Source organism: Pteronotus mesoamericanus, unplaced genomic scaffold, assembly GCF_021234165.1.
Source record: "Pteronotus mesoamericanus isolate MK-2021 breed Mesoamerican mustached bat unplaced genomic scaffold, CSHL_Meso_final scaffold_507, whole genome shotgun sequence".
Taxonomy (NCBI): Eukaryota; Metazoa; Chordata; class Mammalia; order Chiroptera; family Mormoopidae; genus Pteronotus; species Pteronotus mesoamericanus.
The window spans coordinates 4,238,373-4,262,710 of NW_026555319.1; the positions used below are offsets into that span (position 1 = coordinate 4,238,373).

The 24,338-nt window shown below is 36.8% G+C and overlaps 1 protein-coding gene across 4 annotated transcripts in view; it reads left to right on the forward strand.

Moving 5' to 3' along the window:
- IFT81 (intraflagellar transport 81) overlaps positions 1–24,338 on the forward strand; it is a 124,273-nt gene that overhangs the window by 77,679 nt on the left and 22,256 nt on the right. For all 4 annotated transcript variants that reach the window (XM_054594138.1, XM_054594139.1, XM_054594141.1 and 1 more), the window contains 4 exons: positions 81–165; positions 5,717–5,880; positions 7,190–7,285; positions 9,331–9,477. In XM_054594138.1, coding sequence (XP_054450113.1) covers positions 81–165; positions 5,717–5,880; positions 7,190–7,285; positions 9,331–9,477 — 492 coding nt within the window. The remainder of the gene's footprint in view (positions 1–80; positions 166–5,716; positions 5,881–7,189; positions 7,286–9,330; positions 9,478–24,338) is intronic.

The following is a 24,338-nucleotide window of genomic DNA, read 5'->3' on the forward strand; positions in this document are numbered from 1 at the left end:
GGAACTTATATTTTTGTTGTTTGTATGAGTGGTAGGTTTCAGTAGACGAAGCAAGTAATGGATCAAATTCTATTTTAAAGCTATTTCATGCAGTGCAGAGACTGCAAAGAGTACAAAACCAGCTGAAAAGTATGCGCCATGCAGCAGCAGATGCAAAGCCTGAAAGTAAGTGCAAATTATTGAGATTAATAATCTTTTAATGGAAAGAGTGGAAATTATCCTCCATCCGCTAAGGAGAGCTATCACCAAGCGCTGTGTCCGCATTCGGAGTGTCCTCCTCTCACTAGTGAAGGCCCTGATGCCGGCAGCTCTCAGTTTTCACCTGCGATTTTAAATTCCTGTTCAGTGATTTGTCAGAGGGTGGACGTAATGAAAGCCATTGTGGAGGGCGGCTCTGTAGTCTGGGAGCACAGGAAGTGTTCGGGATGAATATTACGAAAAAGATGGATGGAAAAAAGTGTGAGTCATTGTTTTAAACCAGGTCTATAAAGACTAATAAAATGCTGGGCCCTTAAAACTGAGTGTTTTTCATATATTTGGGGTGCACTAACGACATGGGTCTTGTCACATTAGCTTCCTGTGGAGGATGAATTGTTCCAGTATCCCAGAGTGCACCACTGAACCCATCCTAGGCATTTTTGCAGTGTCTTTGCCTCAGAAGGGAGGCCACGTAAACTGGAAGCGCACTGCGCAGCTCCCGTGGGCGTTGGAGATGCAGTCCAGTGTCAGCGTCCACTCGTTAGGGGGGTCAGTCCATTTTCTCTAGTATTCCATGAAATACTCTTCTCTAAGACACAAGACATAGAATGACTACAATAAGAAAAGACAAAAAATAACAAGTGTTGGTGAGAATGTGGAGAAATAGGAACCCTCATGTGTTGCCGGTAGGAATATAAAATGGTGCAACTTTTTTTGAAAATCATTTGGCAGTTCCTCAAAATGTTAAACAGAGAATTACAATATGACCCAGCAATTTCATTTCTAAGAATCTACCCACAAGAACATATGTCCACACAAAAACTTGTACACAAATGTTCTAGCAGCATTATTCATAATAACCAAAAAGTAGACAACCCAGATGTCCATAAACTGATGACTGAATAAATAAAATGTGGTATATCCTTAAAGAGAAATGTCAGGGCACATGCCTGGGTTGAAGGCCAGATCCCCAGCTTGGGGAACGGGATGGGGTGGGGGGAAAGGCAGCTGATCCCTATTCGATGTTTCTCTTCCTTTTTCTTCCCTGCTTCCCTCCCATATCTCTAAAAATTAATTAAAAAATTATTTTTTTAAAAAAAGAAACCATTATAGTACTCCCTAGAAGATAAATAATTAATACATGTTAACTAGTGGTTTTCCATAGGCTCTCTTACTCTCACTCATTGTAAATTAGATTCAAGCAATACCTGGAAGTTGCCAAGCATTTAGTTGTTGGTGTCATTTGGTTCTTTATTCACTAAGTTTTCTCTTTTTAATAGAATGTTAAATTTCAGGACTAAAGAAAATAATTTTTATGATTTTTTTCCTTCATAGTGTAATATATTTTTTTTTTGGTTATATTCTTTGAATTTGATGTAGAGTCATTCACATCTTTACTATAAAAAGTTAAGATGGCCCTGGCTGGTGCTGTTCAGTGGATTGAGTGCTGACCTGTGAACCAAAAGGTCACGAGTTCGATTCCCAGTCAGGTCACATGCCTGGGAGGCAGGCCGGGTCCCCAATTGAGGGCGTGTGAGAGGCAACTAGTCAATGTATCTCTCACACATCAATGTTTCTCTCCCTCTCTTTCTCCTTCCCTTCCTATCTCTCTAAAAATAAATAAATAAAATCTTAAAAAAATAGATATTTTTTAAAAAGTTAAGATGAATCTTAAAAAGAAATCCATTAAATAATTGGCTGATCAGTACAGTTTAACATCATTTCAAACGTAGCCTGAATGTGAGTTTCTGCAATATTTGTTATCCTTAATTTTATTAGGATAAATATTTCTTGCTATTATGTTTTAATCCTGGCAATGAAACAGAATATTCTTGGAATGTTGGTTTAAAATATTAATATGAGTAATATGTTAGTAGACACTGCTAAACAATAAAATCAATTGCATTATAAAGTAGTAATAAAAATAATCAGCTCAAACCAACAGTCCATGAATTCAGTATTTATTGATCATCTGCTGCATGTCAGGTACTGTTAAGTGTTAGGAATAGAAAGCAAAGATATTTCTGTAAAGTGATCACAGTGTAATGGAGGAATGACAGGCTTTGGGCAGTTAAAATGCAGCATGATGAATATGCTGATGGAGCTCAGCACACGGTTCTGTGGGGACAAACGAAGAGGCAAAGCACCAAACCACCAAACGCTACCGCAGAGTCAAATGGCTTCCTGGACGTAGTGGCCACTGAGGTATGTTAAAAGCGGAAAGGTGAAGGAGTGGAAGACATTCCATTCCAAGGTGCAGTGACCTGAAAGAACATAAAGGTAGTGGGCTGAGCAAATGATAGATGAACTAGGGAGAAAGGGGTAAGCTGTTCTGAGTACTTGTCTTCGAAAAGAGGGCAAGAGAGGGAGTGCGATGGATGAGAGACACAGCACAGTGCCTAGGCTGCGGGAAGGTAGTGTGGTGTTTACGTGCTGAAGGAGTCGAACAAATGGAGATTTGAACATTCAGGAGGAAAAGGTGAAAACTGATAACAGCCTTCCCTGTTTGCCCCCATTGCACCCCCCATATTGTATTGAATGTTCTGTAACAATTACCACAATGCGTTAATTGTTGGCATATCTAACTCTGACTCAGCTAAACTCCAGGAGTCACCAAGTCATAATTGGTCTTTCTCTTTCCAGGCCCTACACACTAGGTTGCATGTAGCTGGTAAGGAGTTGGGAGATTGGGATAAAGACCTTAACCCTGTCCAGGGAGCATGATCTTTTCCACACACGGGTGGGGAGTCAAATAAGAAAACAATGGTTGAAATATAAAAATAAAGTATTATGCATGTAATACATGTTTTCTGTGAATGGACAGGAAATGGGGAGCAAGAAGTTAAAGTTCTTGCTTTGTTGACATCAATTTGCGAAACAGTTTAAGGGCTGTATTCAGCAGCTTAGGAAAAGAGTAGATGAAACAGATGTTAATCGATCCAGGTATTTAGTTTAATAAGCTCCATCTAAATTCTTCAGAAACAAAATGGGTTTATAAAAAGTATCTATTTACTTAAGTAACATAAAAATTATTTTTAGTGTAACAATGTAATTTGTATTTTTTTCAGAGTAACAGCCATATTGTAAAACATTCAAATTCATCATGATATTCTATACATTTGTGAGATGTATTACATAAAAGAACCTACTTATTCCATTATAGGAGGATCAGTGAGATATTTTCAGGGGTTTTTAATTAAAAAAAAAAGTTTGCTGAGATTTTTAGTGACCAGAATTTCAAAAGATTAGTTTTTAAAAATCACATAAAAACATGACTACGTTTCAAGGTCTAAGTTAAAAATCTTTTTAGAAGGATTTTATTTATTTTTAGAGAGAGGAAGGGAGGGAGAAAGAGAGGAAGAGAAACATCAGTACATGGTTGCCTCTGATGTGTCCCCCCACCACTGGGGACCTGGCCTGCAACCCAGACATGTGCCCTGACTGGGAATCGAACCAGCGACCCTTTGGTTCTCAGGCCAACAGTCAATCCAAGTGAGCCACACCAGCCAGGGCGAAAATTTTTTAAATTCTAAAATTTAAATCATATTTTAAATTTAAATTTAAAATATGATGGGCATTCTATTTCCATGTTTTTTTTTAAACATTTATTGAAGTTAAATTGACAAATAATATACTGCACATATTTAAAGTACACACTTGATAAGTTTTGAAACCACCAACCTAATCAAGATAAATATATTCATCACCCCAAACATTTCCTTGTACCTCTTTGTAATGTCTCATTCCTGCCCCTTTTTGCCCCTCCACCTGTTCCCAGGCATCCATTGATTTGCTTGCTGTCACTATAGAGTAGTTTGTGTTTTCTAGAATTAGAAACGTTTTTTAAATAGGGAAGGTCATATTTAAGGTTTTTTTAAATAAGGAAAATAATATTTAAGAATCTTAAATCTTTTAAAACATTGCAGACTTTGATTTTTTACATCTCTGAATGCATGCAGTATGTTTAAGAACTTGAAGATAGAAAAAACTAGTCATCTAATAGCCAGAGAAACCAGGATGTAGATTTGGTCAGAAACCACATCAGAATGACTGCATAATTACAGTGTGATTCATTAAGCACTTTCTCTTCTCTCTCTTTCCCCAGTCCTAAAAATCAAGGAGAAATTGTAGGGATGAATGGAAACATCATGAATTAGCCATGAATAAATTTTTACATGTTAGTATATGGTTAGCATAACAGAACTAAAAATAATTTTAAGGCTTTAGGCCAGGTTTATTATGCAATCTATGTATGTAGATTACTTAAACCGGAAATCCAGTGTATTAAAAAGTCAAGCCAGAATTTGTAAATGTGTAATGGAAAGATCTGAAATAAACTTTTCAAAGCTCTTTAGGCTGGGAATTTATAACAGAACCATTACTTACTGAAAACCTTTTTGTTGTGTATATTTGTGCATTCTGCCAAAATAAAAAAAAACAACTATTAAATCTTAAATATATAATTTAAGTTGCTACTTAATGATAAACTAATATTTTACAAAAATCAGAACTTACCAAACATGGAAAACTGAAATGTAGATAATGAATGCAGATTTCTTTTTTTGCATTTTAATGTGTGCTTTTAATGATATCTTCATTGCTTTGAAGCTGACAAATTATACTACATTACCACTTGTGAAGTTATAGAATAGAAATATGTATTGCAAAAGAAAGAGGGTAAATGACCACATGTAGAAGAAAGAACCTAGATTTCACTTGTGTTGTCATTTGGTTCTTGCATTTATTAGAATGCAAAATGCGACCCAACAGTGTCTCCAGCTTTTTTTTTCTTTTCCAAGCACAGTTTACATTCAGCACCATTCGGCAGCAGTCTGAGATGCGCCGCGAAGCGGCCGGAAAGCCACGCACCCCGCCCAGTGGTCCCGCCTTCACCCCATGCGCCTCCCGGCCCTGCACCCAGTTATCCTGGCATTTTTGACGCTGTTCCCCATGCTGTAGCTGGCTTTTTTGCAAATGTTATTCTTGTATATTATTAAGAATAAAAGAATTAGGTGGTAATTTGGAAAGATCATAATATTACAAGACCTTTTCTGTAATTGTTTAAACATTTCTTCCATGTAAATTGGCATTTTTCATTATCTTTCTAATATCAAAAGATTTCAGTGGCCAACCTTTTATGGCACTATACTTGATATTATACACAGATATATTATACAGATAGATATATGGGTATTTGATAGATGAACTCTACTGTACAGGTCTTGTATTTTATTTATTTTATTTTTTTATTTTTACAGAAGGGAGGGAGAAAAAGAGGGAGAAAAACATCAATGTGTTATAGCTACATTGATAAGTTACCTCTTGCACATCCCCAACTAGGGGCCTGACCCGCAACCCAGGCAGATGCCCTGACTTGGAATCGAACTGGTGACCTTTTGGTTTGCAGACTGGCACTCAGTCCACTGAGCCACACCAGGCAGGGCCAGGTTTTGTATTTTAAAGTGTATAGAATATCACTATACCTATTCTCATGGGCTAAATATTCATTTTTTTAAAGGTTTAATGAAGAGACTAGAAGAGGAGATAAAGTTTAATTCATATATGGTGACTGAAAAATTTCCTAAAGAATTAGAAAACAAGAAAAAAGAATTGCATTTTTTACAAAAAGTGGTGTCAGAGCCTGCTATGGGCCATTCTGATCTTCTTGAACTTCAGTCCAAAGTAAGTGACAATCATCTTTTTATAGCTCCCAATCTTATCTCATCCTCAGTCCTGTGAAAATTATGTGAACAGCTTTCTATAGAGCCCTACTCTTGGCTCTCAAGTTAACCTGAGCTAAGAGCTGATAGCTCTTATGACAAGTTGCTTTTTATGAAGAATTATAGCATGTAATGCTGTTACTTAATATACATGGTGTTATAACAACCTAGTTAACTGATTAGGAAACTAAGTAACTTGGATATATAAATTAATGCATATGATAGACTCTTAGGCTTATGTATTCATAGTATATAATTAGCTAATATAATATATTCATAATAGATGGCAAATTTTAAATATTAATTTTTAATTTTAAGAATAATATAGCAATTTTATATTTAAAGCTAATATACTTATTAGTCTTTTATGTCCGCTTTGGAATTACTAAACTTTCTTGTAATGCTCATTGAAACCTCATCAATATTATAACACTTTTGCTCTCTAGTAATAAAAGAGTAATGAGATGTATATTTTTTAAAAAATAACAAATATCATGAAAATGAAAGATTTTGACTTGCTAATCATTTAATGTGCTTAATAGCCACCAAAATTAAATATATGATTCTGATTATTTTATTCTTTTAATTTACTTACAGAAATTAGATGTCCAAGTCAGACATGGCTCAAATTTAATGTCATAGAATTAACAGGAGAACTCTAGTCTTTTCAAAGTATAGATAAATATACTGAAAGCCACGTAATTTTTAAAAAATTTTTGAGAGACTATAGGCTTCCATTGGCCTTGTTCAGTGTTATTACATTGGGAAAGGTTTAGATTAATGAGTAGGACAAATGACAGCCATAGAAAACCACAGGTCATTAGAACAGGAAGATTCTGAGTGTCATCCAGGCCCCTTGTCAGCTGGGATCATGACTTCCTTATCCAAACCCCGGGGGACATTAGTCTGCAGTTGCTTTATCACTTGCAGTGACTTGAAAGTCCCTATGTAGGTAAGGGAAGAACTTCAGATTTTCAGAAACTGTCTTTTTTCTAATAATGTATAAACATTTCATGCTGAATACTTTAGGATAATTTAGACATGGGTGGTTAGATCCATATAAGTAACAATGTGTAAATATTTATCATGAGCCATGAAATGTTAATTATTAAAGTAATCATAACAGCCGACTCAACATTAATGGAACTGTTCCTCCTGTCAAATCACTGAGGACAAAAACTGTAAATTCAAAGCTTGGTTGGGCCAGTTGTCCCTTTCTTGAAGTAATCTTAGAGAGAGAGTTAACCTTTTTTATTTCTATACTGTTTCAGATAAATGAAATAAACACAGAGATCAATCAGCTGATTGAAAAGAAAATGATGAGAAATGAGCCGATCGAGGGCAAACTCTCACTCTATAGACAACAGGTGAGACCATGCTTTTGGCCCACTTAGCTCTGAACACCTTCCTAAACACCACAGGCTGGGTTATCTCTAGTGTTAAGGTGAGAAGGAGTAAAGAAGAAATGTTCTTCTGTCATTGCTAATCTCCAGACTATGACAAGGAATTTGTGGAAAAGCCACAAAAGACGTGTGTTCAAGTTTGATATTCAATACACCTGATAACGCCCAGTTTCCTTCACGCCTGCCAACCATGGTAATAGAGCTGTTGGTGCTTACATCTGTGACTGTGGAATTTGGTTGTTTAAATGAAGCTAAGCTTAAGTGATTTATATCAAAATATTTATAATCTTTAATGAATTAAAGGCAATATATTGTTTCCAGTTTAAAGTTAGTTTGCAAGAATAGAACTAATTTAATTTTAGTGCTAAGGCATTTATCATTTTATCCACAGTTATTAGATTGTGAGGGTATTTGTATTGCATTTCTCGACAGAGGATTTAGATGAAAGCCATGGATTATCTGAAAATAGCCCAGGCAGAAGCAGTTCAGTGTGAAAAGCATTCTGTAACCTCAGAAAATGCTAAGCTGTATAACAAAGCATTATTCAAGGATGTTACCATTTTTTTTTTAAAGATTTTATTTATTTATTTTTAGAGGGAGGAGAAGGAGAAAGAGAGGGAGAGAAACATTGTTTGATTGCCTCCTCCAATGGGGAACCTGGCCTGCAACCCAGGCATGTGCCCCGACCTGGAAGCAAACCTGCAACCCTTCGGTTTGTGGGATGACGCCCAATCCATTGAGCCACACTGGTCACGGCACAATTTTTTTTAAAGATTTTGTTTATTTATTTTTAGAGAGGGGAAGGGAGGGAGAAAGAGAGGGAGAGAAACAGTGATCATTTGCCTCTCACACACGCCCCCACCAGGGATTGAACTCACAACCCAAGCATGTGTTCTGACTGGAAACTGAACCAGCGGCCCTTTGCTTTGCAGGATGATTCCCAACCAACTGAGCCACAACAGTCAGGGCAAGAATGTTAGCATTTTTAAAAACCTTTTCTACTGGGAAATTTTAGCCATATATCAAGGTAGACAAGACAGGTCAGTAAACCCTCACGTGTCCCTCAGCTCTAGCCATCATGGCCCCCTTGTGTCATCTGTACCGCAGGCCATTCGTCCCGTATGAATTGAAGGTGCTGCCTTTATTTTACTGTAAGGTTATAAATGCTATTGGATTTATTCTAGATTTTCTATTTATTGGCCTGTCTGTTTATGTACCCATATTGACAGTTTTATTTATAGAAACTTTGTAATCAAGTTCTAATATTTAATAATAAAGTAGCCACCTTGAACCCCCTATTGCTTTACTTTTTCAGGGTTTTCCTTCAATTCTTGTTTGTATGTTCTTCAAAAAGAACTTTATTTTCAACTTGTCTAGCTCTAGAAAAAAACGTAATTTAAAATTTTGGGGTTTGCTTTATATTTATCAATTACCTCAGAACTTGCCTCTTTATTATACTGAGTCTTCTTGTCTAAGAACATGGTATGTCTCTCCTTTGGTTCAAGTTTATTCGTCCTCATTAAGTTTGGAACTTCTCGTTAAATTTATGCTGTTGTATTTTATTTTTCACTTTTATAAATGAGGAGTTTTCTTTTCTTATGTCTTCTGACTGATTTATTTGTCCATGAAAGCTATTGATTTGTTTACTGTGGCTTTTCCACAGAAATTTTTTTTTACTTTTTTGGTATATCATCATATGCTATGAAAATTCCTTTTTTTTTTTTATTGTTGACACTATTACAGATGTCCCATTTCCTCCTCTTTTCCCCCCGCCCCCACCGCCACCACAGTGTCGTCTGCGTCTGTGGGCCATGCACATACGCATATACGCTCTCTGGCTAATCTCTTGCAGTCCCCCGCCAGCCACCTCCCCTCTGAGATCTGTCAGTCTGTTCAGTGTGTCTGTGTCTCTGGGTACATTGTTCCTATTTTGTTCATCAGATTATTTTATGTAATGGAAAGTTGATTGTATATGTTTTATTTTACATTCATATTTAATGCTCAATTAGGCATCCATCATTTCTCGTAAAAAAGAAGCAAAAGCTGAGGAACTTCAGGAGACAAAGGAGAAGTTGGTCAGCCTCGAGAGAGAGGTGTCAGTGAAGACAAATCAGGCCCGTGAACTTGATGGCGCTGAGATTTTGAAGGGGGACGAGGTAAGTTGAGGCCTCTCATGGGACAAGGATATGAGTATTGTTCTTGTTTGAAACCATGAATGATTTTGCCTTTTTTAAAAAATTTGAACAATGGGAAGTTATTCTTATTTTAAAAAACCTATTTATTTAAAACTGAAAACTCTGTGCAGTAATATTAATACTTTCTTAATAAATAATGATAGATCTTAGTGATTTTATCACCTAATGTTCCAAAATTCCACTTTTTAATTAAGCGAATTTATATGGGATTTATTTATTTTAAGTATTAAGTTATAAAAGTGAAAATGAGTAGGTACATATAAGGGAACAATTCGTAATTGTTGATAAATGCAGTTTCATAGAGGGCTGAGAAAAACCACCACCAAGTTACTTTGTCGATAATGTGTGTTTGGCCAGTCACACTGACACCATTAAAATGTCTTCATCGTGGACGATTGCAAACTTTAAAAACGCAGTTATACCTCGTGTCACTATGTACACTTTAAATTTTGAGCAGTACTTTAACAGCTGTTATTTCATTTATCCTTTTGTCAGACCCGTGAGATTAGGAGGACAAGTGTTAATTGTTGTTTATAGATGGTTAAACTGAAGCACCAAAAATATAATTCCCTATCTCCTTTTCATAAAGTTAACTCAAGAAAGAATGAAGGAAGGAAATCTCTTATCTTCAGCTTAGTGCTTTTTTTAAAAAATCAAGTGATAGATCACATTTTAATTCCTAAACATTGACTTGTACTTTACCATCTCTCACAGTTTTGTTATTTTATATTAGCTACTAGGCCTTAGCAAAAGCTACTTTGAAAAGCTGCTCTCTCCAGAGCTCGTTTTGGCTTTGAAAAGTTATTTAAGTCATACTGTTACGAATTGTCAATGAACCTTCACTGTGCCAAACACTTTTCTGTGTTGCTTCTGATGGTAGCCCCCCAATATGCCCTTTAGCTTTTCGGGGAAGGGGTAGATTTCAGAAGTCAGCAGTTAAGTAAAACATCCCTTTGGCTTTTAACATCTGTGTCCAGATTGCTTTGAGACATGGGAGTATTTTAAATGGTACTTGGAAGCCAGTAGTGTATGCTTCATGACATCCTTGCAATCCAGGAAAAAAAAAGATTAATTATGCAGCAATTTTTGCTTTATAAGAGAACATGTTACCTCCTAGCATTTTTCTATCTTCTTAAGAAAACGCTGCCCAACTGACAGGAAATACTAATTGCCAAGACCACATTTGGCATGACTAATGCTTAGAATTCAGTATTAGATATCCCCTGTATGCAAATAGAGGGAAAAGAACCTAGTGCTAAACTATTAGCCTTTATTTTTGACTAAATATGGTGTATAGGAGAAGTATCTGATGACAGAAAAAGGCATCTTTTTTTTATTAAGGGGGAAAAGATAACTTTGGGAATTATAATTTTTTTATAATTAATTTTTTAAAAGATTTTTATTTATTTTTAGAGAGAGGGGAAGGGAAGGAGAAAGAGAGGGAAAAAAACATCAATGTGTGAGATAAATATCTCTGTCAGTTACATCTCAGACACCGCCTACTGGGGACCTGGCCCTGACCAGGAATGCAACTGGTGACCACTAGGTTCGCAGACCAACGCTCGAGCCACTGAGCCATACCAGCCAGGGCTAAGGTCAACTTAATTTTTAAACAATGGTCAGAAATGAGAACAAATCAAGTAAACCACTTACTTGGCAGTTACGTAAAAGAACAGAAGGTATTGGGATTAAGCGTAATTTTATAAGTAAAAAATCTTGGTAGACCAATTGTATCTTTTACTTTGATAAAGTGATAGGCCATACAGACAAAAGGGAGGAAGTTTTATCTTACAATTATGTAATATAGCTGGACTTTAGTGAGGTTTCATTTGATACCACATGGTAATCACCAAAAAAGTCATGTTCTTTGCAACTCATCTGTTAACACAGTTGGTGAAAGGGTATCAAGAAATAGTACCATAGTGTTTGGAAAGACTACTATGCCAGGAATCACAAAAAAGGGATAAAATTTATTGAGTACTTTTTGTACAAGACTTTACGCTAGATGCTTGCAAAGATATACTTCTTGTAAGATGTTTTTGAGATTACATCAAACTAAAAGGCTTCTGCACAGCTAAGGAAATCATCAAAATGAAAAGGGAACTAACTGTAGGGGAGAAGACATTTGCCAGTGATACATCAGACAAAGGTTTGATCTCCAAAATATATAAAGAACTTATACTACTCAACACCAGGGAGATAAACAATCCAATTTAAAAAAATGGGCAAAGGATCTGAATAGACACTTCTCCAAGGAGGACATATACATGGCCCATAGACATATGAAAAGATGCTCAACATCACTAGCCATTAGAGAGGTGCAAATTAAAACCACATCGAGATATCACCTCACCCCTGTCAGAATGACCATCATTAATAAATCAACAAACAATAAGCCCTGGCGAGGATGCAGAGAAAAGGGAACCCTAGTGCACTGTTGGGGGGAATGCAGACTGGTGCAGCCACTGTGGAAAACTATGGAATTTCCTTGGAAAACTAAAAATGGAACTGTCTTTTGACCCAGCGATTCCACTGCTGGCAGTATACCCTAAGAATTCCGAGTCACCAATCCAAAAGAACCTATGCACCCCTATGTTCATAGCAGTGCTATTTACAATATCCAAGTGGTGAAAACAGCCTGAATGCCCATCAGTAAATGAGTGGATGAAAAAACTGTGGTACACTTACACAATGGGATAGTACACAGCAGGGAGAAAGAAGGAACTCCTACTTTTTGCAACGACATAGATGGAACTGGAGACTACTATGCTAAGTGAAATAAGGCAGTCGGTGAAAGACAAATACTGTATGATCTCACCTATAAGAGGAATCTAATAAACAATAAACTAATGAACAAAATAGAACCACAGGCATGGAAACATGGAACAGACAGAAAGGGACCAGATGGGAGGGGGTTGGGGATAATGGTGGAAGGAGGGGGAAGGGACTTGACAAAGAACATGTGTGAATGACCCACAGACATGGACAACAGTGTGGGAATTGACTGTGGGAGTTGGGGGGTGTGAGAAGGGTAGATGAGGACAAAGGGGGGAAAATTGGGACAGCTGTAATAGAATATCAATAAAAAATGATTTAAAAAAGATGTGACTTACATTTTATGATTGAGCAAAGGGAGATTGTAGCCTCACACAGCTAATAAGTGGTCAGGCTGGGATCCAGGTCTGTCTCATAGGTTCCTTTTGACCTTGAGCAAATCGCTTCTCTGCCCTCAAAATGGGGGTGATTGCTCTTATTAATAAAGATAGAGTATCTGCACAGGCTTCTTTTTATTACACTTTATCGTTTCAACATTTCATTTTTATTGTATTTTCTTGCTTAAGACAATGCCCAGAACTAAGCAGAGGAGTGTGTTTACCTCGTGTTCTCCCAGACTTCTGACTTAAGGAGGGATCTCTTGAACAGTTGAAATTACCTTCTGAGTGATAGAGATTTTCTTGCCCAGTCTAATCTCTCCTGGTTTATTTCTCTTCATACTGGTATTTTGTACATGATAAAAAGGTTAAGTTTAGAGACAACAATCTCAACATAACTAAAAATGGATAATAATGAATATTTAACTTTTTATGTCTCTATTGGATTTAAGTATATAATAATTAAACATAAATCTGGTTGAAATTATTTTCTCAGAATTTTGATGCTGTATCTCTGAGAGAGGTCACCCAAAATATACTACGGAACCTTGCCCCTGACTCTGACCTGTTAATTATTTTTATCAGTAATTTAGATTAATAACAGTAATGTTTATTATGCAGTTACAATATGCCAGACTGAATAGTAGGCTTATTATATACATTATTTTATTTATTTTATTAAACAACTCTATGAGATAGGTATGATGATTATTCCTAGTTTTTAAAGGTTTTATTTATTTATTTTTAGAAAGAGGGGAAGTGAGGGAGAAAGAGAGGAAGAGAAACATCAATGTGATAGAGAAACATCGATTGGTTGCCTCTCTTTCGCACCTTGCCTGACCAGGGACCAAAACTACAACCCAGGCATGTGCCCTGACCAGGAATCAAACCAGCAACCTTTCACTTTGCAGGACAGTGGCCAACCAACTGAACCATACCAGACAGGGTTATTCCTAGTTTTTATAGATAAGAGGACTAAAGCACACAGAAGATTTATGCTCATCCACTGAAGATCACATTTCTAGTAAGCAGTAGTACCATGATTTGAATTGAGGTAGTATGGCTCCTGAACCCTTACTAATTTTCATGTTACAGGAAGCTAGAAAGAAAAGTCAGCCTGAGAAAGATGATAGAATTATGATTTAAAATTATCTTGGTAGGTAGAAGCATTGTGCTTAAACAAACAAAATGCCGTTAATGGGATTATAAGTATAATGTCATAGAATTCAAGTTTTGTCTGTCAGCTCAACACATCACTGATTGATATGCAGCTTTAAAAAACAAAATATTATACTCCATTCATAAAAATGTAATACTTTATTAATGGTAAAATTATGCCTGGACTATTATTCTACATTTTTAACTTCATGTTTTAAGAGGTACATAGTCAAGCTGGAGTCCAGATGAGGGTGACCAAAATGGATGAAAAATCTGGAAACTTTCATAGAAAGGATTATGTATTAACTGAGAACAACAACAACAAAAAAAACCCTAAAGAAAGACATAATAGAACTTCATTTAAGTATCAAAAGGAATATGGAAAGGACGGTGTGCAGAAAAGAGTTAACATGGCAGGCCTGAAACTGCTATTCTTGGAAAAGCTTGCTTGCAAAGTGGGCCCTTGGCTGGCATGTGGGAACTCGGGTTTTAGAAGGATTCCCAGCATTTCCTGATAAGAATGGCTCCCTGTACCTAAACTGTACGTACAGAGAGTGTGGTTTGTTTCGAATGCCTGCCTTCCTTCCAGGAGCCTGGAATTTCAGTATGGACTAGGCAGAGGGTGCCTCAGTGACCAGCCCCAGGTACAAACCCCGGGGGCACTGAGTCTCTAATGAGCGTCCCTGGTAGACAGCATTTCCCAGGTATTGTCACAACTCATCACTAGGGCAATTAAGGGGGAAGACTCTTGGGTTTCCTCTGGACTTCACCCCATGTGCCTTTTCCCCTTTCTGGTTTTGCTTTGTGTCTCTTTGCTGTTATAAAGCATAGCCAAGAGTATGGCTGTATGCCAAGTCCTGCGAGTCCTCGTAGTAAACCACTGAACCTGGGGGTGGCCTAGGGGACCCCGATATATATGGAGGGGGAGGAGCAGTCTTGTTTGTTTGAATGAAAGCAGAAGTAGGACCAATAGATGGTTGTTGCTAAGAGACATTTATTGATTATGAGGAAAAAATTCTACCACTGAAGCTTTCTTCAGTAGTGAAGCACACTGCTTTGGTGCAGTAGAGTGCTCCACTGTGTAAAACATTCTTTTTTTTTTTTTTTTTAAGGTTTTATTGATTTGTTTTTAGAGAGAGGGGAAGGGGAGGAAGGAAGAGAGGGAGAGAAACATTGATGTGTACAAGAAACTTCAATCAGTTGCCTCTCACAGCTCCCCAACTGGGGACCTGGCCTGCAACCCAGGCACATGCCCTGACCATAACCTTTCGCTTTGCAGGACAACGCCCAACCCACTAAGCCACGAATCAGAGCTAAAATACTCTTAACAGAAGCTGAGTGGAGGGACATTTTTGGAAGTAATGTGTGTATTGAGTAGAAAATGAAGATTGGACTCGATCAATTCTTTGTGGTTCTCAATCTTTAAAAAATCAGATTATACAAATAATACCTGAATATGTTCTCACGGTATAAAAATCAAACAGTACACATAAAACAAAAGCCCCCCTTGACTACCTCCTACCCCAAGTCTGAGTCCTTCTGTCCCTTTTCTAAAGAGAAACCAGTGCTACCAGTTTTGTATATCCTTTCAGTCCTTTCTGGAGGTAAGTACAGATACAGGTAATATTGTTTCATGGATTTTTGAAAATGTGGATGTCATTACACAGTGTGTATTGTGCAATTTGATTTTAATAACTTGTCTTGGAGATTTTTCCATGTCAGTAAATGAAGAGGCGATTCTGTTAGAGGATCACTCTGGGGCCAGAACACCTGTGGGCAGATCGCTGCCCTGCCACCTGTTAGCTCCTCACCTGTAACATGGCGCCTAACTCCTCTGTGCCTCGGTTTCTTTGTTAAGTGAGGATGCTAATAGTACTCACCGTATATAGTGGTTGTGAGGGCCAAATGAGCTAATACCAATAAGCAATATACACCAGTGCTTGGCTTATAGAAAACAATAAATATTACCTACAATTATAATAAGAATTGTTACCATGTGCTTCTCAGTTAACTGCTACTTTGCGGTTCATAGAATGGAAGTACCAAATTTATTCCAACCAAGAGTGTACAAGAGTCTGTTTCTTCTGTTACTTAAAACTCTTCACCAGCACTTAATCCTCAATCTTTTAACGCTTTGTTATTCTGACAATATTTTGCTTTGATTTTCATTTTTCTTGATTACCAGTGAGGTTGCATATCTGTGCACATACCTGTTCAGTCATTTATATTTCTTCAATCATTTCCCTGTTTATTTTCTTTCTCTATTTTTTCTCATGGGTTGAGTGTTTTTCCCTATCTGTTTATCATATTTTTACAGGTATTCTGGGTAGTAATCCCAGTCATTGTTTTCTTCTAGTCTCTTAACTGTCTCTTTGTATATGATGTCTTTTGTCACACAGAGGATTTTCCTCCTCTCTTTTTCAGACAGCTTTATTGAGATATAATTAACATACAATAAATTGCATATACTTAAAGTGTCAATTACAGCTGTTATTCCAAGTTATAATAACTTCAAATATTAGGACATTATTTTAAGTGACCTCAGTTTTCCATAATTTGGAATGTTTCAAAAACATTTACATAGAAATACCTTACTTTATGTGGATTCAGTGTGAGAGGAGATAGAAAAACAGTACTGCAGCATAGCGTGATAGATAGTTAATGGTCATTATTATGACTCCGAGTTGTCAATGAAAGGTTGCTGTGATCACTGTGATTTTTAAAAGATAACAGAAGCTTAAGTAACCTCTCTTCCAGGAAGCACACCCTGTTATTATCTTCCCAGCTCACACCTCCCAACCCTGAAATGTTTTTGTGTGTGGTAACATAGAGCGCAGTTAAGATTACTGGTGCAGTTTCTGCCGCCCCTAAGAAACATGTCAGCTCCATGATGATAGGGGTGTGTCTCGTGTTCACTACCATTTACTTCATAGCTGGCCTATAATAGGCACTTGGTCAATGTGGAGAAAACCCAAATGAAAGTGTATAATCTAATATAGATTTTTTTTCAGTAGAAAAATGATAATAGTAAAAAAATTTTGGCCTTGGCTGGTGTGGTTCAGTGGATTGAGCACCAACCTACTAACCAAAAGGTCGCTGGTTCGATTCCCAGTCAGGGCACATGCCTGGGTTGCGGGCCACGTCCCCAGTTGGGGACCTGCAGGAGGCAAAAATGTATCTCACACATAGATGTTTCTCTCTGTCTCTTCCTCTCTCTCTAAAGATAAATAAATAAGATAAATATTTTGGCACTTAAGTTGATAAGAAAATTTTTTTTATGTAACTCTTCATCCTAACCACAGTTGTTTATTTAATTGTATAGGTCTTTTAAATACCTTGCCACAAACCTAAATTTGTCATTTAATATTGTAGCCTCTAGTCAATTCCTTTGGTAAATGTGATTTTTCCCCTTTCATATCAACCTGAGCTTGATGACTTTGTTTCACTAACTGGAAGGGCAAAGAATTGAGCCTGTGCTTCTTGCAGTAGTGCTCCCCTGCTACTGATGGTTCCCGTTATAATCACCTTGATATCTCTGAATCTCTGCTGTCATTATGAGAAAAGCAAACAAAAAATGGACTTCAGTGGTGGCGATGCAGTGCTAGTACCTCTCCCAGGGCTGTCATTCAAATGAATGCATGCCTTTTGGGTCTGAACTTTTTTATAGCAACAAGTGAGCTTCTGGTTAAGGTTCCAGTGGCGCTTCCTGCACCGAAAGGTCACTCCTGGTTTATGGTACATGGTCTAGAGTCTGTTGTGTTTTCTCCTCCAACCATTACAGAAGCTCAGCTATTTGCTGTCAATGGTTACTTTAAAAATGTGCTTGGTCAAATAATATTTGTAAGCAGCTTTAGAAAGGCCCAACTGATTCATTCTACAGCTACCAACAGAAATCCTAGAGCTAAATTGCAAAGATTGTGAAATCCTCTTTAAATACTTCAAAGAGAAGCACAATGAAGATAAGGGAATCCTGGCAAGATTTCCTGCAGCTGTCAGATTCTGAAAAATTAGGAATCAGATTTTGACACTTGTAATGAAATCATCACCCTTCTCAGTGAGCCAAGGCAAACCTGTGATATTTTTAGAACCTTTCAAATCACATTTTACTCTTTAGAGTTCATAAGCAGGGCCTGAGGCCCCTAAAGTTTCCCAAGAGTTGAAACAAAAAACTATCTAATAAATTTGGCTCAATTCACTGTCATAGAAGTAGTGTATTATATATGCAATCTAGGTAATTTCACAATTTTAATCCAAAATTTGAAAATTTCTCATAGAAATTTGTGAGAGTTAACTGCTTAGACAGCCGTTGAAAACCCCATTCGAGATGCAGTAAAGCTGTGTGGTGGCGACTTGACTTACAGCAGAGGCACCGAGACCTGGGAGGGTGTGACTGACTGGTTCCCCAGGCGAGTTGCCTGTGCCACGCGTTTCTATTACAGCAGTTTCCCACCAACACACATCGTACTGCTTCTTAGAAACGCTCTCACAAGAATTAGCAGTTAACAGTCCACTGCATATATAGGTTGTTACATTGTTTATGCCTGGCTTGGTGAGACTTTCTAATTTAAAGGTAAAAATGTAATATAGGTTGGAGAAGGTTAGAATAGTATTTGTATATGTTTAGATATATGGCACTAGTTATGATGGGTGATTTGAAAAGACTGTAATTTTAACAGAAAATAAAGGTTGCTTCGAATCATTTTTTTCTTGCCTTAAAACAAATTGCAACTTTGAGGCCAGAAGTCAGGGAATGCAAATGATTAATGACATGAAGTATGATGTGGAAAGATGGCCTTTTCAGCTTATCTGCAAGTTTAAGTTCAGGGAGAATGCAAGACACTGGCAGAAGGGCAAAAAGTGGTGGCCACTGGGAGCAAACAACTGCTGAACAGTGGTGTTATTTCCTCTCTTGGGCCTATTTTTGTAGTTTTCAATGCTTAAAAATCACTTGATAAAATAACTGGCAAAAATGTGATTTAATTAAGAAATGGAAAATAGCATAGCTATGGGACTAACCGGATTTAAGAACAAAAGTGCTCTTTCTAATTCAGTTCTTCTGATTTGCTGAATCTTGGTGAATTGTATTAATTTCTCTATAGATTTTCTTCTCTGTAAAAGGGAATGGTGCTTTTTAAAAAAAAAAAAATAGTTCCTAATGGTTTTTGACAAATATAAAGTACTTATTATATGGTTGTCTTATAAAGTCCTCACAGCTAATTACTGCAGAAATAATTATCATGCCAGATATTGAGGTGGAAAATTTGCAACAGGAGCAGAGATTCTTGCTTCCACATAAGTATCCAGAATGATGTCTGGAATCCAGTAATACTTTTGAGTTCCAGATAAGCTTTATAAGCATTTAAATGGTTACATACTTAGGGAAATAAGCTATGTTGTCCATTTAAAAAGCTAGCCCAAATTCTGATCATTACTGTTAAAGGTTCTAAAACATATTAAGTAGATAAAAGGAGAAAGAACATCTGTCAAATTCCATTTTGACCACAAAGGTGCTGAGTCTATAAAATTAGTCCCCAACCAGAAGCTAACACCATAAAGCATTACTCTTATTGATCCCAGCATCTAAAATGATGGCTGCTCTCTGATCCTCCATGGTGATGGTCAGTGGTTGCTTCTGATCCTTGCAGCTGACTGGCCTGGGGAGATCCCTCCCGTTGATCTGCCAACAGCATTCAAGGCTCAACTACAAGAGGTGGGTGTACCCAGCCCTCACAAAGGGTGCACCTCAAGTACTCAGCTTGGGTGGTAGAGGAGGCTGTGCCACTGAACATTTCAGGACACCTACTACGTTCGGACACCTACTACATTAGTCCACACTACGGAGACACAGAGTCAAAGCATCTCTACCTAACAGAAACAAACACAGGGAGGCTGCCAAATCAAGGAGATAAAGAAACCCAGCCCAAATGAAAGAACAGATTAAAACTCCAGAAGAAGACCTAAACAAAGGAGAGATAAGCAATCTATCAGATGCAGAGTTCAAAACACTGATTATAAGGATGCCCAGGGAACTTAGCGAGGACCTCAGCAGCATACAAAAGACCCAGCCAGAAACAAAGGATACACTAATTGAAATAAAGAACAATTTATAGGGAAACAACAGTGGGGTAGATGAAGCTGAGAATCAAATCAATGACTTGGAATATAAGGAAGCAAAAACAACAACAACAACAACAACAACAAAAACCAACCACACAGAACAAGAAGAAAAAAGAATCCAAAAAAATTAGGATAGTATAAGCTGCCTCTGGGACAACTTCAAGCATTCAGCATTTGCCTAATAGGGGCGCCAGAAGGAGAAGAGAAAGAGCAAGAAATTGGAAATCTATTTGAAAAAATAATGAAAGAAAACTTCCCTAATTTAGTGAAGGAAATAGACATGAAAATCCAGGAAGCACAGAGAGTCCCAAATAAGATGGATGCAAAGAGGACCACTCCAAGACATATCATAATTATAATGCCAAAGGTTAAAGGTAGAATCTTAAAAGCAGCAAGAGAAGAGCAGTTAGTTATCTACAAGGAACTTCCCATAAGACTGTCAGCTAATTTCTAAGAAGAAACTTCGCAGGCTTGAAAGGATTGTCAAGAAATATTCATAGTCAGGAAAAGCAGGGACGTACAGCCAAGATTGCTCTACTCAGAAAAGCTATCATTTAGAATCGAAGGGCTGATAAAGAGCTTCCCAGACAAGGAAAAACTAAAGGAGTTCATCATCACCAAACCATTATTATATGAAATGTTAAAGAGACTCATTGAAGAAAAAGAAGAAGCTCAAAACTATGAACAATAAAATGGCAATAAATGCATATCTATCAACAATTGAATCTAAAAAACAAACTGAGCAAACAGGAAGAACAGAGCCAGAATCATGGATATGGAGAGCATTTTGATGGTCGCCAGATGGGAGGGGGTTGTAGGGGATGGGTGAGGAGGTGAAGGGATTAAGTACAAGTAGGCAGTTACAGAACAGCCATGGGGATGTAAAGTACAGCATAGGAAATGGAGCAGCCAAAGAACTTATACACGTGACCCGTGGACATGAGCAGTGGTGGGGGGTTGCCTGAGGGCGGGGGGTGCTGGGTGGAGGGGGCAAAAGGGGAAAAATCTGGACAACTGTAACAGCATAATCAATACAATATAATTAAAAATAAAATGGTGGCTGCTCTTTCACAAATGACAATTTAGATTACAAATGTATATTGGTCCAAATGATTAGTAATAGCTGCTATAATGGGCCTTTCTGCATAGTGACAAGCTTTATAGTTCAGTTTAATGACAAATTTCCTTGCCCGATCTGCTACTGCTCTAGTGTACTATAGAAAGCCTTTTCCTTACAGTTCCAAGGATTCGTTGCATGCCTCCTGTGACAGAGTTCCTTTAAAACTATTTTTAATAATTAAGAAATAAATCTCAACTAAATCACTCATAACCCTACCTGCCCAACAACAGTTTTTTTACTTCTCTCCCAATCTTGATTTATAGACATATATACAAAATTTTTATATAATTGTACTAGAGTATGTAGACTTGTAATTCCTTACACTAGTGATTATTCTATTTTAGCCCTGAAGGTTAACCATCACACCTAGATCTTTATTTTTCTGTTTATTCTAATTGCTCACATTTCTTTATTTCTTTAGCATTTAGAAGGGACAGTAATTATCTCAATTTCTAGAAAGAAAATGACAGACATTGTTAGTCATTATCTGTTATTAAATTTTTACAGAATTTTAGTAATTTTATAGGTTTTAAAAATATTTCATTTTAGTCAAGTAATAATTTTATAATGTTTAACATTACATGTTTTTATTCTCAAAGGTTATAAAAACCCTTTACACAGTATATGAATACATTCAAGAATTGGCTATTAAACAGTGGCAATTATGGTTAATAATTACAGGTATTTAGGTTAAAATTTTGTTTTATTTTATTAAACCATTATGGCATAATTAACTATAATAATGATAGCTTCTGTTTATTGAATGTTCTACAAGACATTGTGCTAATTGTCTTACATACATTTTTGCATCACTCTGAGATAGTATTGTTATCTGCTTTTTTGATCAGTGTAAGAAATTGATATGTAAATACAAAAAAATAATTTGGCTAAGGTCACTTTAAGTGGTGGAGCTATGTTTTGAAATTATGATTCTCTGATCGTAAAGGCTGTGATCTTAACAACTCTCTGAATTGCTTCTGTGACTCTGTTGTACTACTCGTAGGACCTTTAATGATTAAGTTCTGAATGAAATTACTGGTGAATTTTTGCTCACATGTTATTGCAACACAGAATTATGAGTAAATTTAATTTTTCATGTCAAAGTCTATTCAAAATAAAATCTGTTGCCTGTTAGGTTTTGTTGGTAATGCTTTTTGGGTTGAGTTGTTCTCTTAGTTTAATTGCTATTTTTTTAGATTAATTCAAATAAGTAGTTTTAAAAATAAAACAGTACTACGAAGCTCGTAATGAAAATAAAGATCTCCTTCCGCACTCCCAGGTCATGTTCTTGAGGCAACTACTAAAGTTTTTAGCTGTTTCTTCTTGAATTTACCTCTATATATCTAAATAACATGTTCATGTAAAAAAAATTTTTTTTTAATTTTAGAAGTACTGCCTTAGGAAACTAGAACTTAGCTCTTTACTCACCATTTCTGTCAACCCCTCCCCCCACCCATGCTTCCATTCTTTGTAGCCTCCCATACAATTACAATTTTTGGTTAAGCCATGTTCATTATGATGATTTTATAAACATGGTTTTTGCAACTGAGCACATAGTATACTATGATTACATATCCTTTCTCATACTTTTAGTTTTTCTTCTAAATCAGTACTGTCCTCATGTTTTAATTTTTGTTTGGTTAGTTTTTTATGTATAACAAATACATAGATTGTATAGTTCCAAAGAGCTATATAGTTTCTCTCAATATGTCATATGGTCATATACAGCAACCTACTAATTGCAATGTAAACCTCGGATTCATTTTTTCTGGTGCCCCTCTCCTCTCTGTTCTGGTCTGCGGAAGTGAACTCCAAGGTGCTCTGCAGCTGTGAGCCGGGCCCTCGTGGGCTTCCCTCAGGGAATTTCTCTCACGCTCTCCTGCTCTGAGATCCCTGTTCTTCATATCCAAAAAGTTCTCTTTCTTGGCTTATTTCCTTGCTGTAACAGAGAATATTCCTGAAAAGAGGTGCTTGGAAGATAAATTTTTGAGAATCTTGCTTATTTGAAACTGCTTTATCCCATCCTCATACATGATTGATAGTTTGAATGGATAATAAATTCTGGTTAATAATCTTTCTTCTTTCCTGAGAATTTTGAAGGAATTGTTCTCTTCTAGTATTCATTGGTGTTGTCTGAGGCTGTTCAGACTCCCAGTCCTATTTTTTTTTTTTTAAGATTTTATTTATTTATTTTTAGAGAAGGAGAAAGGAGGGAGAAGGAGAGGGAGAGAAACTTTGATGTGTGAGAGAATCATCAATGAATTGCCTCTCACACTCCCCCAACTGGGGACCTGGCCCAAAACATAGGCATGTGTGCTAACCGGGAATTGAACCAGTGACCTTTGGTTCACAGGACAACGCCCAACCCCCTGAGCCCACCGGTCAAGGCTCCCAGTTCTTTGATGTGACCTTTTATTATTGTTACTGTTGTTATTTGACCTGTTCTCGAAACTTTGAGATCCTCTCTTTAACTCTGAATTTAGAATCTTAATGTCCTTCAGTCCTGGGAAATTTAATTTCTTATACTGTTTCTACCTTTTGTTTGTCTGTTTGCTTTTTCTAAAACTTGTTCAGATTTGGGACCTTCTAGATGGATTCTTTAATGTATATTTACTTTTTCAAATGTTTACTTTTAATTTTTTTAAATTCTGTTAAGAGACACTCTGACCAGTGTAGCTCAGTCAGTTAGGCTTCTTCCCTCAAAGCAAAAGGTTGCCAGTTTGATTCCTAGTCTGGGCACATGCCTGTGTTGCAGGTTCCGTCCCCAGTCGGGGAGCATACGAGAGGCAGCCGAGCAATGTTTCTCTCAGATATCAGTGTTCCTCTCTCTCTCTTTTTCCCCTCCCTCCCTCTCTCTCTAAAAATAAATAAAAATGAAATCTTTTTTAAAATTTAAAAAGTAAAGTATCCTTCTGAGATCTTCAATAATTTTTAAGTATATTAAGGGTTCCTGAGACCAAAAATTTGAGAATCGTTACAGATCCGCAGGAAAAAGTCAAAATCCTCAGTAAAAAAGTGGGCCAAAGACAAGCAAGTCATTAAAAAAATCCCTACACATACAATATGTACAATGACCATGAAGAAAAAGTAAAGTTCCCTAATAAAGAAATGCAAATTAAAAGTAAGATACTATTTTACTTATAAAATTGACCATTATAGAAAGTACTGTAAATAGCCTTTGAAGGACCTAATGTATCAAAACCCTGTTTGTTTTTTACCGTTTCTAGAAATATGTCCTGAAGAAATTATTAAGAATGTGCCTAAAGATTTATAGT